This window comes from Siphateles boraxobius, unplaced genomic scaffold, assembly GCF_051911475.1.
Source record: "Siphateles boraxobius isolate OS27281-9 unplaced genomic scaffold, OSU_SipBor_1 21, whole genome shotgun sequence".
NCBI classification, from domain to species: domain Eukaryota; kingdom Metazoa; phylum Chordata; class Actinopteri; order Cypriniformes; family Leuciscidae; genus Siphateles; species Siphateles boraxobius.
In genome coordinates this window covers 1,085,335-1,104,470 of record NW_027508822.1, presented here as the reverse complement: position 1 = coordinate 1,104,470, position 19,136 = coordinate 1,085,335, and the positions used below count along the sequence as shown (strand labels likewise).

General features: G+C 37.9%; 2 protein-coding genes and 2 pseudogenes across 6 annotated transcripts in view; 2 read left to right on the top strand and 2 right to left on the bottom strand.

Annotated features, from left to right (window-relative positions):
• LOC143746085 (uncharacterized) overlaps positions 1-7,018 on the bottom strand; it is a 317,610-nt gene extending 310,592 nt beyond the window's left edge. For all 3 annotated transcript variants that reach the window (XM_077237813.1, XM_077237810.1, XM_077237809.1), the window contains exon 1: positions 6,825-7,018. In XM_077237813.1, coding sequence (XP_077093928.1) covers positions 6,825-6,858 — 34 coding nt within the window. In that variant the 5' untranslated portion in view covers positions 6,859-7,018. The remainder of the gene's footprint in view (positions 1-6,824) is intronic.
• LOC143746097 (uncharacterized) overlaps positions 1-19,136 on the top strand; it is a 543,695-nt gene that overhangs the window by 136,290 nt on the left and 388,269 nt on the right. The gene's annotated exons all lie outside the window — the stretch shown is intronic.
• Positions 1-19,136, top strand: part of LOC143746127 (uncharacterized) — a 341,659-nt pseudogene that overhangs the window by 225,424 nt on the left and 97,099 nt on the right. The window lies entirely within an intron of this gene.
• The window catches only part of LOC143746044 (uncharacterized), a 240,015-nt pseudogene continuing 221,340 nt past the window's right edge, over positions 462-19,136 (bottom strand). The window contains exon 2 of the transcript XR_013206422.1: positions 462-1,509. The product of XR_013206422.1 is annotated as an uncharacterized LOC143746044 (transcript). The remainder of the gene's footprint in view (positions 1,510-19,136) is intronic.

Sequence of the window (19,136 nt, the reverse complement as noted above, 5' to 3'; positions counted from 1 at the left end):
GAGGGTGATTAAATCTGCCAGCGCTGCGTAGTAATGTTGTTGCGTGATCAAGATCAGCCCACGAGTAAACCCTGTCTAGTATTGCTCTGAGATGATAAACTGTTGCGCTGCGCAGCTCAGACGAGTAGCGGGGTTTCATTCTTCTTTCGTTTGACGTGTGATGTTTCTAGTATGCAGCAGAAATGGCAGCACTCTCGCACCGGCAGGAAAGAAAGGTTTCAAAATGTGACCATTTAGTCAGTCTAGAGCCCTGTAAAGTGCTGAATTTCTGCTTTACATGAGCGCCACCTACTGTCAGAGAGCGAATGTGTTCTTTTTGCATTGGTCTAAACTGACAAATTCCACATTCCTGTTGGTTGAACACGAGTTAATAGATACCAATCAATCAGCAAAGTGTCCTGTGCTCACCACACACCGGCTATAGGTGAAGAGGAGAGATTTGGCTATAGGGTGATGTGTGGCTAACTTACACAGAAGAGACTTTGTTGCTCAGCACATGAAAATAAACTACTTACTGTGATCTCAGACTGTTTAAGTGGTTTCTCCACTGCATGGATCTTCATGTGTCGCTTCAGGTTACTTATAATAGAGAAACTCTTCCCACACTGATCACATGTGTGCGGCTTCTCTCTGCTGTGGATCCTCTCATGTGTTTTCAGATATGATGAGTGATTGAATCTCTTGTCACAGTGTGAACACTTGTAAGGTTTTTCTCCAGTGTGGATCATCTCATGTGCTTTCAGATTTGCTGACTGACTGAATCTCTTGTCACAGTGTGAACACTTGTAAGGTTTTTCTCCAGTGTGGATGCTCTCATGTTTTTTCAGAGATGATGACTGATAGAATCTCTTGTCACAGTGTGAACACTTGTAATTTTTTTCTCCAGTGTGAATTCTCTGGTGCAGTTTTAACTTGTGTGCTGTAGTAAAAGTCCTCTCACACTCAAAGCACATGTACTCTCTCACCCCAGTATGAGTTTTCTGATGTGTATGTAAAGTTTGCGGCAGTGCAAAACTCTTTCCACACACAGAACATGAATGCGGCTTCTCCTTCGTATGAACTGTCAGGTGTGTCTTCAGCTCTGATGCCCTAAGAAATGTTTGCACTGATCACAAGTGAACGTCTTCTCTCCACTGTGGATCTTCATGTGTTCTTTAAGGTTTGCTGATTGACTGAAATCTTTCCCACACTGATCACATGAGAACGGCTTTTCTCCAGTGTGAATCAACATGTGTCCTTTAAGCTGTGAAGATTGACTGAAATCTTTTCCACATTGATCACATGTGAACGGCTTCTCTCTAGTGTGAACTCTCATGTGAAGCTCAAGACTTTGTTTGCTTGTGAGACTCTTTCCACACTGAGTGCAGGTGAAAGATTTCTTGGCTCCTCTTTTCTTTAAAAATGTCTTTTTAGTCTTTGAGCGACTCAAAGGTTTATCTCCAGGTTGGACATGATGTTCCTCCTCCACTTCACTCAGTTCTTCTCTCTCCTCGCTCTCTTCCATCAGGTCTGACAGGAAAGAAAAATATATTAAATTTAATTTTCAGTACATCGAAATAATTCAGTAATAGATATATACAATTTAAATGACATGAAAGTGAGCCTTGATGTAATAGTAGAAATTATACAACTGCTATAAAATATTATGATAATTTGATGCCTTTTTATAAATTGATAATATTTCCTTGAAACTTTCCATGAATGAGTAAAATTTATCTTCCAATTATTATTTTTAAAACAGTGTAGACACAAATCCCATGTTTCTTTAGCAAGAACTATTAAATATATTTGATCAATGACACAATTATCTAACATGATATTAACATTAAAATATACAACACTGGCATATTTTGACACCAACTTTGAGATTGATATTTATTTTACTAAAGACCTTTTAATTATTAATGGCCGTTTGTATTAGACTTTTCCTTCCACTGACTTCCATTCATGCGCATGTGAAAGTGGGACACCAGAAACACAAGCTCAAGTGAATAACCCTGTGAGAAATAACACAAGCGTTTAGCATTCAAGTGGAGTGGATTTTTAATTTTTACATTTTTATTCATAATATGCGTTATATGTTGAACTTATGTTTGTAAAAAAGCTGCTGCAGAATGTGACGTCATTTCACGACCGTTGCAGTGTCTGTAGAAACTTCACATGCTCAAAGTGTAGAGCGGCTTTAACTAGTTTGAAATTAATCATTTGTATTAGTATTACGCGTGTCCTACATGTTTCACTCAACTGTTACTCCTGACATGATTTTCCTCCTTTTAAAAACACAGAGCATTTCTTAAAACTGTGACACCCAGGAAGTGACATCATCTGGGCTCTGGGCGCATGATGGGAAGACAAGAAAATAATAAAAAAAAATAAAAAAAAGTTTACACAAACTGTAGCATTGACTGTATAAATCAACCCTGTTACCAAAGTTACTGTAAGAAGAATATCTATAACTATGAATACATTATATGATATTTGAGAAATACAACTTTATCAGTAACTTGGTGATTACCGTAAACTGCTCCCAATGAGCCAAATAATGAGAAAGAACCAAATCTCTTACCACAGCTATGCAGACGACACACAGATCTACTTAGCCCTATCAACTAACGACTACAGCCCCATTGACTCCATGTGCCAATGCATTGATGAAGTAAACAGTTGGATGTGCCAAAACTTTCTTAAGTTAAACAAAGACAAAACTGAAGTCATTGTGTTTGGAAACAAAGATGAAGTTCTCAAGGTGAGTGCATACCTTCACTCTAGGGGTCTAGCAACTAAACATCAAGTCAGGAATCTGGGTGTGTCTCTAGAGTCAGACCTGAGCTTCAGTAGTCATGTCAAAGCAATAACTAAATCAGCATATTATCATCTGAAAAATATTGCAAGAATTAGATGCTTTGTTTCCAGACAAGACTTAGAGAAACATGTGCATGCTTTCATCACCAGCAGGGTGGATTATTGTAATGGACTCCCCACTGGCCTTCCTAAAAAGACCACAAGACAGTTGCAGCTCATACAGAACACTGAGCAGAACCAGAACATATGAACCCATCACACCAGTCCTCAGGTCTTTACACTGGCTCCCAGTTACATTTAGGATTGATTTTAAAGTATTATTACTGGAATATAAATAATTTAATGGCCTAGGCTAGGACCTCAATATATTGCAGATATGCTCACTGAATATAAATCCAACAGATCACTCAGATCATTACATCAGCTAGAAATACCAAGGGTTATGCCAGCCGCAGCTGGAACCAGCTTCCAGAAGAGATCAGATGTGCTCCTACAGAAGAGATCAGATGTGCTCCTACAGTAGAGATCAGATGTGCTCCTACAGTAAAGGTCAGATGTGCTCCTACAGTAGAGATCAGGTGTGCTCCTACAGTAGAGATCTGGGGCCGTATTCACAAAGAATTTTAAGGCTAAAAGTAGCTCCTAACTGGCGAATTTAGTAGCAACTCCTAAAAATAATGGGCGTGTCACTCCTAACTTTAGGACTCCTAATTTTTTTCACTAAAAGTAATTCACGAAGCATTTTAGCCCTAAAAGTAACACCTAAGTCTGGGACAGCTTAAAAGAAGTCGAGAGGACTCCTAACTCACTAAGACCTATTCACAAAGGATTGTAGCGCATACCACCGGCTCTCGCAGTCGTCCGGGGTCCGCCACACAAGCGGGAATGCTGCATTGATCTGCAAACAAATCTTCTCCTATGTCTCACGCTTAGTTTTACTTGATATCCCAGTGTCGAATTTCCCTTTTATTTTTATTTTTTTATTTTTTCAGCACCAACTGGGCCAGCAGCAGTAACTGATCCTGCGTCCAGTTGGGCTGTCTTTTTCGTTTTGGCGAGTTCATAATCCACCGTCATTCAACTATTACATTACTTCAATAGGAGCAACATTTACTTGCTTTAAGTAGTCTATTTAGGCTATGGAAGCTTGTTTCCGCCACAGAATGAAAAATAAAAAAGCTAATTGCGACTTTTTATCTCACAACTGCGACTTTATTTCTCACAATTCTGACTTCATATCTCGCAATGAGATAAAAAAGTCGCAATTATTTTAATTTATTTTTATTCCGTGGCGGAAACAAGCTTCTATACTAATAGGATGTCAATTAACCAAGCAAGTGTTAATGCAAGTGTCGTTTTTCATTATTAGGCAAGTGGCGGTTTCATTAGGGTATTAGGCTACCTTAATTTAATTGAATTGAATTCACCAATTTTCTCTCTCTTTCTGCCTTTTTAGAATTACACTTCACTGGGGCCTGCACAAACATGTCATTATATATGCATTTCGATGACATTACTATTATTATTTTGTGTAGGACACAGACATATTTAGATGTCGTAATTCCATGATTTGTTGCGTCTGTGTTATGTTCCGCATGATGGCCCTGTCATCTAACAACCAATCACAGTGATCATTGCGAGGAAACTCGTGCATGAGAATTGACGTCATCCATAGCAACGAAGACTCACTCTTAGTTTAGGAGTTGTCATTTTTCCTTACTAAGAGTAGGTCTGAAAGGCGTTGTGAATAACTTTTAAGAGAAAACTCCTAGCTAAAATATTTTAATGGGATTTAGGAGTACTCCTAGTGGTAAAATAAAATTCTTTGTGAATACGGCCCCTGGGCCCGTATCCCTAAAGATTCTGAGAATCCTCTCAGAGAGCTCCTAACTTACCTAAAAATTTCTTGCCAGGAGTTTTAGCTTAAAAGTGATTCCAGAAAATTTTCAGTGAACTCTGAGCAAGGAATTGATGGAAAATCCTATCTTAGTGAGGAGGTGTGGTTGATCCCGTTGCTAGGTATGAGTCATCATTTCAAAAGCCGTGATTGGTTGATTCTACAAGTTTGATGAAAATTAACTTTTGGTGATAATGAGCAAAGGATGTAGGCTACCCTCAAATCAATAAACATAATTATACACTCTAATCTTATGCAGACTGTAATTGTAAATAATATTTCACATTCAAGAAAATATCTGGAAAATGAATAGTAAGCTGTAGGGGTTATAGCCTAACATTAGAATCTAAAATATGTGAAAACTTAAGCTCATTACACCCTGTTCAAATAATGATGCGTGTCTTATTTGCTCATATTAATATCCTAGCTGGCATATTTTGTACTTTCACTCCCATATGGACCCCATTGAAAACAAAATGGCCTATCTCAAGGGGCTGTCCTTAATGAAGTAGAAATTGCAACGTTACAACTCGGTGTGGTCTTAACGAGGGTAACACGGCTCAGCTTTTATCAATGTCTGTAGCGTCTCAATAATTCACTGTCATCCAGTGTTTGCAGGACATCTCTCCTGCCTCCTCTGTTGGCCATTTTGTGCAGCTGCTTAGGGGAACTCCTAAGCCACTAAAAGTCCTCTTCCCTGCTCTTAGCAGATCTCACCTTTGGAGCCCTTTTAAGCGCTAGGAATCTTGAGGAATAGCTTTTATATTAACTGGGATTTTCGTGTCACTTTTAGAGGAAATTCTAAGAAAACGTCATGACTCTGAGAATTTTCTTAGAATTTGGCCGCTAGGAGCCACTTTTTGCACAAAAATTCTTTAGGGATACGGGCCCAGGGCCCGTATTCATAAAGAATCTTAATGCAAAGAGTAGCTCCTAGTGACAAAATTCTAAGAAAATTCTTAGAAATGTGGGCGTTTACTCTTAAAATTAAAGAAAAAATCCTAGTAAAGAAAAAAGTAATTCAGAAAGCATCTTAACCCTTAAAAGAGGTCTTAAGGTCAAAATTGTTAGGAGCACGGACGAGGACTTTTAAGAGGCTTTAGAGTTTCTTTAGCAGAGGAGAGATGGCAGAAAGACGAAGAGGGAGAAGAAATGTGTTGCAGACAATAGATGACAGTGAGTTAATAAGACACCATAGATTAGATCGTGCAGGGATCATGTTTGTGACCGATTTTATTAGAGACACAATAACAGCGCAGGAATGGCGTAGTGCCAGAAATTAAATCACTACTGTACATTAAGATATTTGGCAGCTGGGAAAATGCATCAATGCAGCAGTGATGATTTGGGTCTGTCACAACCTTCTGTTAGCAGAGTGATCACAAACCATTACAGCACTTTCAGAACCTCTTATTGTGTCGCAGTTCATTTTGTTTCCACTGGACATTCCCACATTGCAGGCTCAAAAAAATGCATTTATGAATATAGCAGGCTTCCGCACAAGCAGGGGGAATGAACCGTAATAATTTTAGAATAGAATAGAATTTTGTCACTATGAAGCTACTCTTAGCATTAAGATTCTTTATGAATACAGGCCCAGGTGTGCTCCTACAGTATCACATTCAAATCCAGACTCAAAACACTTCTGTTTAGCTGTGCATTTACTGATTGAGCACTGTGCCACTGTCCGTCCGACTGTTTATACTGAGTTTTATTTAATTTTTAATTATTCTTATTTATTTGAATTATGTTAATTTCTTCTATGTAAAGCACTTTGAATTACCATTGTGTATGAAACTTGCCTTGCTGATTATTCCTAAAAAATATATGTTTTGTATACTATGTTGAAAATGACAAATTCTGATAACGTTGTTGCAAATTAGGAACCAGATATAAAATAAATGTAAAATAAAACAGTTAAAATAGTATTTAGCTTGATATGATCTTGACAATCAATATAAACATTTCTCAAACCTCCCTTTACTGAGCATTTGTTGAAGAAAAACCCCAGAACATTCTGTACCATTTCATAGTGTAACTGTTAATCTAAAAGTGATGAAGTGCTTGAATGTTTCTAACATGAATGTTCTTCAGCATCATGAATGAATGAAGAATAAACACCAACCTCTTTGTTCTTCAGGATCTTCAGTGTGTTTCATTCTGCAGGTTCTGGATCACTCGTGTTCTCACTGTCCTCTTTAATAAACTCAGTCTTTGCAGATTTCAGCTCTTCCTGATGCTTTCATGCTCGTCTTCACTTGTAGCTGATGGGAATTTACAGCATTTATTGGATAATTACTGTGGGAGGAGCTTTACTGATGATGTAGTTATAGTGGGAGAAGATTCACTGATGGTAGGCTTGTTCGACTTGAACTGGCGCTGCACAGACCGATCGGTTGATGACATCAAAGTACCGCGAGAGCGATTCAAAAGCATAAGGAGCCGTCTGCTCTCTAATCGCTCTCGCGGTACTTTGATGTCATCAACCGATCGGTCTGTGCAACGCTGGTTCAAGTCGAACAAGCCTGATGTTATTACAGTGGGAGGAGCTTCACTGATGATGTGTTCCAGTGTGGGAGGAGCTGATCTGCCAAAATCAAAAATATATAAATTACTGATTGAGTTTGTTTTTAACATTTCTAAGCATGTATGTCTTTCTATCTAGTAACTGATGCTAATACATTAGGCCTAATTATTTTTATTGCTAATCCTAACATTATTCTGCTTCTTCATTTACAAGGTGTAAGGAACTCAGCTTTTTGGAAACATTAATAATCAATAATATCTTTTTATTATTAATTATAAATATTTGGTTCAGTTAATTGGATTAACTTGATGTGGCTGAATTAATATTACAATCAATTAATCAGTTCGTCCAAAGAACTATTTTGATTATTAATTTATTCTAAGAAAAGGGTATCTTCCATGGCCACAGAAGAATAATTATTTCTTCGCCTGTACAGCACTTTGAGCCAGTAGCAAAAACCGTGATCGTAAAGTGACTTGTATTGCAAACAAAACAGAACCAAATACATATTATGTACAAGTTTTATTAACTAAATATAGATATTTATATGAATATAAATAAACTAAACAACATAAACACATGAATACATAAATAGGTTAGTGATAAGATGAAATTGGAAACCGGAAGAGGGTCTATGAGGAGAACCATCAGAATTTCATTTTCACATTTCATTGAATTGAATACTTGCATTTGTAATGGGAACAATTCTTGAAGTTGTTGAAAATTGAAGTCGTTGATGGTTCCGGCAGCGTCAAGTGGAAGTTGGTTGAGCGTTCTCTTTCTCCAGGAACGCATGATTGGTTTGGTCAAGGCCTGGGACTCTGTTGAGGCCACGCCGAGCACCCAGGTGAAGTGAGGAAGTCAAAAGGATGGGTGATTGGAGTCGTTGTTGGTTGGAGTCTTTGTTCCAAAACTCCTGAGATTGTCCTTGGTTCTTTGTGAGAGAGTCTTCTCTCTCCTGCCTGAGCCCACCTCTGGTTGGAATCGAGGCGTGCTGGGCCCTTGGGCCCCCGTGGAGGGGGAGGGGTTTCCCCAGTATCCCCAGAACAGTGTTGCGGCTGGATGAAAGAACTAAGAGAGGGCGGTCACTGTTGCCTGCCTCTGATATACCCTGAGAAAGAACCAACCCCTAAGGTTTGAATGGACCTATGAGTAAGGTGACATGTCCGAGAGGGGAAGCGGCTCTTAGTTGATTTATGGTCTTTGTCCCCAGCATGCTTAGACTGTTCATTCAAGCTCAAATAGACATAAATTCACATTGCATTCTAAGAGAAGGTGATGTACATCAAAGTGTGTGTCATTAAATGAGGATTCATTTGGTAGGAAGCATGATACAGGTGAGGTTATATTGACCGTTGGGTGGTTGTTCAACCACATACACCCCAAACAAACATACCATGTTGTTATACCTAATAGTACACGAGACAGTAAATCATCACAGTTTCCTTGAGGCATGTTCCTTCATAGATCAGAGTAACACCGCAAAGTTTATTTAATTAAAGATGGTCTCTCTCTCTTAAGCATGTGGCGCATGTGGCCACATTCCTTTGAGGTCGTAAAGTCTGTTATCAGTCTTAAAGTGTTCTGTAACCGGACACCCGGCTGACAAAGTAACTTCATTTGTGAGGTTAGTTTTGGGGGAGAGTTTCATAGACCTTTATATTCATTAAATATAGTGAATATGAATAATTAGTGTGCGTCTGATTGGTCCAGACCCTACAAAGGTATCTAGAAATATAGAAAAGAATATACATAACTTAAATTCTTCTAAATATAAATAATGGTAAGTAAAACAGTTAAAATCATAAAGAACGAAAGAAAGAAAGAAATGTACACATATAATATAGCCAACAAATACCATCAGTCTGTTGAAACCAATGAAATGAGCTTTAAGTGACAATTTACAGGAGATCTGAAGACATCAGCATAATAAATGAGGTGAAAACAGGAACTATTGTCATGAAATAAAGAGTGTTTTCAGCAGATCTGTTAATATTGATGAGTCTCAGACTATCAACACTCATTCAACAAGACATTCAGGATCATCAGCAGATCATCTCACTTTATTCTGAGTGTTTGCTGTTAGAAACACATTATCAGTCAGGATACATGATAAAAGCCTGTAAAACTGCTCTATAGGAAAACTTGATAAAGTTTGATTTTATGATAACTACATTCATTACAATAAAGTAATTAGATCATTAAAATGTGCAGAAACTGAAAACAATAATACAACTTTTAAATATAAAGAGCACCACAAGCAATATTATTCCAAGTGTAATAGATACAATATTATTTATGTAACTTAGCCTATAGATTTAAAATGTCTCACGTGACTCATAGGCTCGGTGTAAAGTATTTAGTGCTAGCAGTATCTGTTGCAGTTTATTTGTTAACAATGTAAAAGTAACTAATCCAAATGTGTCAAGAGTAGAAATAAAACGGCAACAGCAACACTTGAGATCGATTTCCCTTCCAGATCTCAAACTTTAACTCTTGACATTCAGTAACAGTTCTCACTCCAAACACAGAGGCAATCACACAAACGAACACACACTCTCAGGTCTGAATGAACTCCACATATTCTCATCATGCTCGCTTCTGCTGCACTAAATGACGCACAAGTATCGCTGTGATCGATGAAAACGATAGAGAAATGAGTCTGTCGCTTAATCAAACTGAATAAAGTGTATGATGGTTGTGTAAATATGAGAAATACCGTGAACTGCTCTCCTCGCCGCAGTAACTCACTGCAGTCAAGCCAGCCTCCATGTCGAAATGAGCAGTCAAACTAGCCGCCCCTATATTTCTCTATGCGCTTATACACTAGGTATTACGGTAAGACCGTCAACCATTCTGAAACCATTCAGTCAACCATTCTTCCAGCGAAGGCTATTTCAGTTAGTCCGTCCGTCCGTCCGTCCGTCTATCTATCTATCTATCTATCTATCTATCTATCTATCTATCTATCTATCTATCTATCTATCTATCTATATATCTGATGTTGTTTTACAAAATAAGAGCCCCCAAAACTCATATATTAGGCCTACCTATTGTCTCCATACATTCAGAAAATCATAATAATAAAAGTCCTAATTTCCACAGACCAATTCCACCTCAGATGGAGAGGACACCTTCTCACCGTGCCCCCTGCAAAGTTTCAGGACATTCTGATGTTGTTTTACAAAATAAGAGCCCCCAAAACTCATATATTTCCACAGACCAATTCCACAGACCAATTCCACCTCAGATGGAGAGGACACCTTCTCACCGTGCCCCCTGCAAAGTTTCAGGACATTCTGATGTTGTTTTACAAAATAAGAGTCCCCAAAACTCATATATCACCTGTTGTCTGCATACATTCAGAAAATCATAAAAATAAAAGTCCTAATTTCCACAGACCAATTCCACCTCAGATGGAGAGGACACCTTCTCACCGTGCCCCCTGCAAAGTTTCAGGACATTCCTGAATTTCCTGAGTTTCATTATGTTTCATGTTGTATTTGTATATGTCCACTGGAAGCCTCAGTACCAAAACAAATTCCTTGTGTGTGCAAGCACACTTGGCAATAAAGCTCTTTCTGATTCTGATTCTGATATATTAGGCCTACCTATTGTCTCCATACATTCAGAAAATCATAAAAATAAAAGTCCTAATTTCCACAGACCAATTCCACCTCTGATGGAGAGGACACCTTCTCAACGTGTCCCCTGCAAAGTTTCAGGACATTCTGATGTTGTTTTACAAAATAAGAGCCCCCAAAACTCATATATTAGGCCTACCTATTGTCTCCATACATTCAGAAAATCATAATAATAAAAGTCCTAATTTCCACAGACCAATTCCACCTCAGATGGAGAGGACACCTTCTCACCGTGCCCCCTGCAAAGTTTCAGGACATTCTGATGTTGTTTTACAAAATAAGAGCCCCCAAAACTCATATATTAGGCCTACCTATTGTCTCCATACATTCAGAAAATCATAATAATAAAAGTCCTAATTTCCACAGACCAATTCCGCCTCAGATGGAGAGGACACCTTCTCAAGGTGTCCCCTGCAAAGTTTCAGGACATTCTGATGTTGTTTTACAAAATAAGAGTCCCCAAAACTCATATATCACCTGTTGTCTGCATACATTCAGAAAATCATAAAAATAAAAGTCCTAATTTCCACAGACCAATTCCACCTCAGATGGAGAGGACACCTTCTCACCGTGCCCCCTGCAAAGTTTCAGGACATTCTGATGTTGTTTTACAAAATAAGAGCCCCCAAAACTCATATATCACCTGTTGTCTGCATACATTCAGAAAATCATAAAAATAAAAGTCCTAATTTCCACTGACCAATTCCACCTCAGATGGAGAGGACACCTTCTCAAGGTGTCCCCTGCAAAGTTTCAGGACATTCTGATGTTGTTTTACAAAATAAGAGCCCCCAAAACTCATATATCACCTGTTGTCTGCATACATTCAGAAAATCATAAAAATAAAAGTCCTAATTTCCACTGACCAATTCCACCTCAGATGGAGAGGACACCTTCTCAAGGTGTCCCCTGCAAAGTTTCAGGACATTCTGATGTTGTTTTACAAAATAAGAGTCCCCAAAACTCATATATCACCTGTTGTCTGCATACATTCAGAAAATCATAAAAATAAAAGTCCTAATTTCCACAGACCAATTCCACCTCAGATGGAGAGGACACCTTCTCACCGTGCCCCCTGCAAAGTTTCAGGACATTCTGATGTTGTTTTACAAAATAAGAGCCCCCAAAACTCATATATCACCTGTTGTCTGCATACATTCAGAAAATCATAAAAATAAAAGTCCTAATTTCCACGGACCAATTCCACCTCAGATGGAGAGGACACCTTCTCAACGTGTCCCCTGCAAAGTTTCAGGACATTCTGATGTTGTTTTACAAAATAAGAGCCCCCAAAACTCATATATTAGGCCTACCTATTGTCTCCATACATTCAGAAAATCATAATAATAAAAGTCCTAATTTCCACAGACCAATTCCACCTCAGATGGAGAGGACACCTTCTCACCGTGCCCCCTGCAAAGTTTCAGGACATTCTAATGTTGTTTTACAAAATAAGAGCCCCCAAAACTCATATATTAGGCCTACCTATTGTCTCCATACATTCAGAAAATCGTAAAAATAAAAGTCCTAATTTCCACAGACCAATTCCGCCTCAGATGGAGAGGTCACCTTCTCAAGGTATCCCCTGCAAAGTTTCAGGACATTCTGATGTTGTTTTACAAAATAAGAGTCCCCAAAACTCATATATCACCTGTTGTCTGCATACATTCAGAAAATCATAAAAATAAAAGTCCTAATTTCCACAGACCAATTCCACCTCAGATGGAGAGGACACCTTCTCACCGTGCCCCCTGCAAAGTTTCAGGACATTCTGATGTTGTTTTACAAAATAAGAGCCCCCAAAACTCATATATCACCTGTTGTCTGCATACATTCAGAAAATCATAAAAATAAAAGTCCTAATTTCCACAGACCAATTCCACCTCAGATGGAGAGGACTCCTTCTCACTGCCCCCTGCAAAGTTTCAGGACATTCTGATGTTGTTTTACAAAATAAGAGCCCCCAAAACTCATATATCACCTGTTGTCTGCATACATTCAGAAAATCATAAAAATAAAAGTCCTAATTTCCACTGACCAATTCCACCTCAGATGGAGAGGACACCTTCTCAAGGTGTCCCCTGCAAAGTTTCAGGACATTCTGATGTTGTTTTACAAAATAAGAGTCCCCAAAACTCATATATCACCTGTTGTCTGCATACATTCAGAAAATCATAAAAATAAAAGTCCTAATTTCCACAGATCAATTCCACCTCAGATGGAGAGGACACCTTCTCACCGTGCCCCCTGCAAAGTTTCAGGACATTCTGATGTTGTTTTACAAAATAAGAGTCCCCAAAACTCATATATCACCTGTTGTCTGCATACATTCAGAAAATCATAAAAATAGAAGTCCTAATTTCCACAGACCAATTCCTCCTCAGATGGAGAGGACACCTTCTCAACGTGTCCCCTGCAAAGTTTCAGGACATTCTGATGTTGTTTTACAAAATAAGAGCCCCCAAAACTCATATATTAGGCCTGCCTATTGTCTCCATACATTCAGAAAATCATAATAATAAAAGTCCTAATTTCCACAGACCAATTCCACCTCAGATGGAGAGGACACCTTCTCACCGTGCCCCCTGCAAAGTTTCAGGACATTCTGATGTTGTTTTACAAAATAAGAGCCCCCAAAACTCATATATTAGGCCTACCTATTGTCTCCATACATTCAGAAAATCATACAAATAAAAGTACTAATTTCCACAGACCAATTCCGCCTCAGATGGAGAGGTCACCTTCTCAAGGTGTCCCTTGCAAAGTTTCAGGACATTCTGATGTTGTTTTACAAAATAAGAGTCCCCAAAACTCACATATAACCTGTTGTCTGCATACATTCAGAAAATCATAAAAATAAAAGTCCTAATTTCCACAGACCAATTCCACCTCAGATGGAGAGGACACCTTCTCACCGTGCCCCCTGCAAAGTTTCAGGACATTCTGATGTTGTTTTACAAAATAAGAGCCCCCAAAACTCATATATCACCTGTTGTCTGCATACATTCAGAAAATCATAAAAATAAAAGTCCTAATTTCCACTGACCAATTCCACCTCAGATGGAGAGGGCACCTTCTCAAGGTGTCCCCTGCAAAGTTTCAGGACATTCTGATGTTGTTTTACAAAATAAGAGTCCCCAAAACTCATATATCACCTGTTGTCTGCATACATTCAGAAAATCATAAAAATAAAAGTCCTAATTTCCACAGACCAATTCAACCTCAGATGGAGAGGACACCTTCTCACCGTGCCCCCTGCAAAGTTTCAGGACATTCTGATGTTGTTTTACAAAATAAGAGCCCCCAAAACTCATATATCACCTGTTGTCTGCATACATTCAGAAAATCATAAAAATAAAAGTCCTAATTTCCACTGACCAATTCCACCTCAGATGGAGAGGACACCTTCTCAACGTGTCCCCTGCAAAGTTTCAGGACATTCTGATGTTGTTTTACAAAATAAGAGCCCCCAAAACTCATATATTAGGCCTACCTATTGTCTCCATACATTCAGAAAATCATAATAATAAAAGTCCTAATTTCCACAGACCAATTCCACCTCAGATGGAGAGGACACTTTCTCACCGTGCCCCCTGCAAAGTTTCAGGACATTCTGATGTTGTTTTACAAAATAAGAGCCCCCAAAACTCATATATTAGGCCTACCTATTGTCTCCATACATTCAGAAAATCATAAAAATAAAAGTCCTAATTTCCACAGACCAATTCCGCCTCAGATGGAGAGGTCACCTTCTCAAGGTGTCCCCTGCAAAGTTTCAGGACATTCTGATGTTGTTTTACAAAATAAGAGTCCCCAAAACTCATATATCACCTGTTGTCTGCTTACATTCAGAAAATCATAAAAATAAAAGTCCTAATTTCCACAGACCAATTCCACCTCAGATGGAGAGGACACCTTCTCACCGTGCCCCCTGCAAAGTTTCAGGACATTCTGATGTTGTTTTACAAAATAAGAGCCCCCAAAACTCATATATCACCTGTTGTCTGCATACATTCAGAAAATCATAAAAATAAAAGTCCTAATTTCCACTGACCAATTCCACCTCAGATGGAGAGGACACCTTCTCAAAGTGTCACCTGCAAAGTTTCAGGACATTCTGATGTTGTTTTACAAAATAAGAGTCCCCAAAACTCATTTATTACCTGTTGTCTGCATACATTCAGAAAATCATAAAAATAAAAGTCCTAATTTCCACAGACCAATTCCACCTCAGATGGAGAGGACACCTTCTCACCGTGCCCCCTGCAAAGTTTCAGGACATTCTGATGTTGTTTTACAAAATAAGAGCCCCCAAAACTCATATATCACCTGTTGTCTGCATACATTCAGAAAATCATAAAAATAAAAGTCCTAATTTCCACTGACCAATTCCACCTCAGATGGAGAGGACACCTTCTCAACGTGTCCCCTGCAAAGTTTCAGGACATTCTGATGTTGTTTTACAAAATAAGAGCCCCCAAAACTCATATATTAGGCCTACCTATTGTCTCCATACATTCAGAAAATCATAATAATAAAAGTCCTAATTTCCACAGACCAATTCCACCTCAGATGGAGAGGACACCTTCTCACCGTGCCCCCTGCAAAGTTTCAGGACATTCTGATGTTGTTTTACAAAATAAGAGCCCCCAAAACTCATATATTAGGCCTACCTATTGTCTCCATACATTCAGAAAATCATAAAAATAAAAGTCCTAATTTCCACAGACCAATTCCGCCTCAGATGGAGGTCACCTTCTCAAGGTGTCCCCTGCAAAGTTTCAGGACATTCTGATGTTGTTTTACAAAATAAGAGTCCCCAAAACTCATATATCACCTGTTGTCTGCATATATTCAGAAAATCATAAAAATAAAAGTCCTAATTTCCACAGACCAATTCCACCTCAGATGGAGAGGACACCTTCTCACCGTGCCCCCTGCAAAGTTTCAGGACATTCTGATGTTGTTTTACAAAATAAGAGCCCCCAAAACTCATATCACCTGTTGTCTGCATACATTCAGAAAATCATAAAAATAAAAGTCCTAATTTCCACTGACCAATTCCACCTCAGATGGAGAGGACACCTTCTCAACGTGTCCCCTGCAAAGTTTCAGGACATTCTGATGTTGTTTTACAAAATAAGAGCCCCCAAAACTCATATATTAGGCCTACCTATTGTCTCCATACATTCAGAAAATCATAATAATAAAAGTCCTAATTTCCACAGACCAATTCCACCTCAGATGGAGAGGACACCTTCTCACCGTGCCCCCTGCAAAGTTTCAGGACATTCTGATGTTGTTTTACAAAATAAGAGTCCCCAAAACTCATATATCACCTGTTGTCTGCATACATTCAGAAAATCATAAAAGTCCTAATTTACACAGACCAATTCCACCTCAGATGGAGAGGACACCTTCTCAAGGTGTCCCCTGCAAAGTTTCAGGACATTCTGATGTTGTTTTACAGAATAAGAGCCCCCAAAACTCATTTATCACCTGTTGTCTGCATACATTCAGAAAATCATAAAAATAAAAGTCCTAATTTCCACAGACCAATTCCACCTCAGATGGAGAGGACACCTTCTCACCGTGCCCCCTGCAAAGTTTCAGGACATTCTGATGTTGTTTGACAAAATAAGAGCCCCCAAAACTCACATATTAGGCCTACCTATTGTCTCCATACATTCAGAAAATCATAAAAATAAAAGTCCTAATTTCCACAGACCAATTCCACCTCAGATGGAGAGGACACCTTCTCAACGTGTCCCCTTCAAAGTTTCAGGACATTATGATGTTGTTTTACAAAATAAGAGTCCCCAAAACTCATATATCACATGTTGTCTGCATACATTCAGAAAATCATAAAAATAAAAGTCCTAATTTCCACAGACCAATTCCACCTCAGATGGAGAGGACACCTTCTCAACGTGTCCCCTGCAAAGTTTCAGGACATTCTGATGTTGTTTTACAAAATAAGAGCCCCCAAAACTCATATATTAGGCCTACCTGTTGTCTCCATACATTCAGAAAATCATAAAAATAAAAGTCCTAATTTGCACAGACCAATTCCACCTCAGATGGAGAGGACACCTTCTCACCGTGCCCCCTGCAAAGTTTCAGGACATTCTGATTTTGTGTTACAAAATAAGAGCCCCCAAAACTCATATATCACCTGTTGTCTGCATACATTCAGAAAATCATAAAAATAAAAGTCCTAATTTCCACAGACCAATTCCACCTCAGATGGAGAGGACACCTTCTCAACGTGTCCCCTGCAAAGTTTCAGGACATTCTGATGTTGTTTTACAAAATAAGAGCCCCCAAAACTCATATATTAGGACTACCTATTGTCTCCATACATTCAGAAAATCATAAAAATAAAAGTCCTAATTTCCACAGACCAATTCCACCTCAGATGGAGAGGACACCTTCTCACCGTGCCCCCTGCAAAGTTTCAGGACATTCTGATTTTGTGTTACAAAATAAGAGCCCCCAAAACTCATATATCACCTGTTGTCTGCATACATTCAGAAAATCATAAAAATAAAAGTCCTAATTTCCACAGACCAATTCCACCTCAGATGGAGAGGACACCTTCTCAACGTGTCCCCTGCAAAGTTTCAGGACATTCTGATGTTGTTTTACAAAATAAGAGCCCCCAAAACTCATATATTAGGCCTACCTATTGTCTCCATACATTCAGAAAATCATAAAAATAAAAGTCCTAATTTCCACAGACCAATTCCACCTCAGATGGAGAGGACACCTTCTCACCGTGCCCCCTGCAAAGTTTCAGGACATACTGATGTTGTTTTACAAAATAAATGGCCTTTAAATAGTTCTTTTTCCTGTCATTGATGATAAAAAAAACATTAATTTGTCTGTTTTTCTGTTTCTGTTACAACAGTGCCTAAGCAAGTGCAGATGATGTAAATTACACCGTTGCAGTGTCTTCCATGATCTCAAGTTGAACAATTATATCCTCTCAGTTGTGAACAAGGCCCAGAAGAGACTTTTGTTCATATTCCCTTTGTGCTTGTGTCTATCCATTAAAAATATTAGTTGACACAAATCTCTCAGTGGTGGACATTAATTTCTGCAATATAAATGTCACTGTTTGTCAGTCGAATATTACTTACTTTCCTTACTTTTCCCACTTATGTGGCAAAAATTTCTAAAATCCAAAAGAAGTTCTTACGGATGATTTTTTACTCGTCTAAATATGCTCCTTCAGCACCACTATTTCTTAGATACAAGATTTTACCAATTGAGAATGTCAATGTTTACTTATCATGCTTATTTATTCATACGTTTATTTACAAGAGAGAAGACTTTCCAACAACTTTCCAAAACTTTTTCACTTTAATTTCAAATACTCATATCCATCAAACAAGGCATAGTGCAATAAATCTTGTCTTACCATTTTCTAGAACTTCAGGCTACAGTATAAAACTGACCTCAGCTTTAGAGGTCCTCAATAATGGAGTAAATTAATTTGTCTGTCTTTAAAAAAAAACAGTTGAAAGACCTTTTGCTTTTATTATGAATGCATCTGGTTATAGTTTACTTCACATGTTGCTCTTCCCTTTTGATTTTCTTTTATCATAACTCTTCAACATCAACTTTCAGTTAAAAGGATAATCAGGTTTCTGATAAAATGTTTTTTCCCTTTTTTATTATTCAATTTATCTGTTTGCGGGTCTTTATCTTGTCTTTTTCTTCTTTTTTTGTTTGTTTTGTTTGTTTGTTTATTTATGTAAGTGGAGTGGAGCTCTGTATAAACCCAAGTGGGTTTCGTTCCCCTCTTGTAATAATAATAATAATAATAATAATAAATATTGGTGTAATTTGATTAGTTTATTACTAAAATTGCTCACTTAACATTACAGTTTGTAAATGTACATTTAAATATATATATATATATATATATATATATATTGCAAATTAAAGCAAAAAAAAAAACTATAACAATACCAGAGAACAGAAGAGAAAAAAATAAGATGAAATAAATAAATAAATATAATATAATATAATAACAATAAGAGAGGGGTTACCGACATCAAAATAGATTGCATTAGGTTATACAAAACAATTCAATATTACAATTTGTTAAAATAACAAATTAAAGGTTCTTTACAATAGACTCAAGAATATTATGTGTTTTAGAAACCTTAGAGTTTAAAGGTTTTGAAAGATATTTAAAAGAAGGAAAAAGAGACTTTATATCAGGTGAGAACATTCTAAAATCCGGCTTACAATGAAT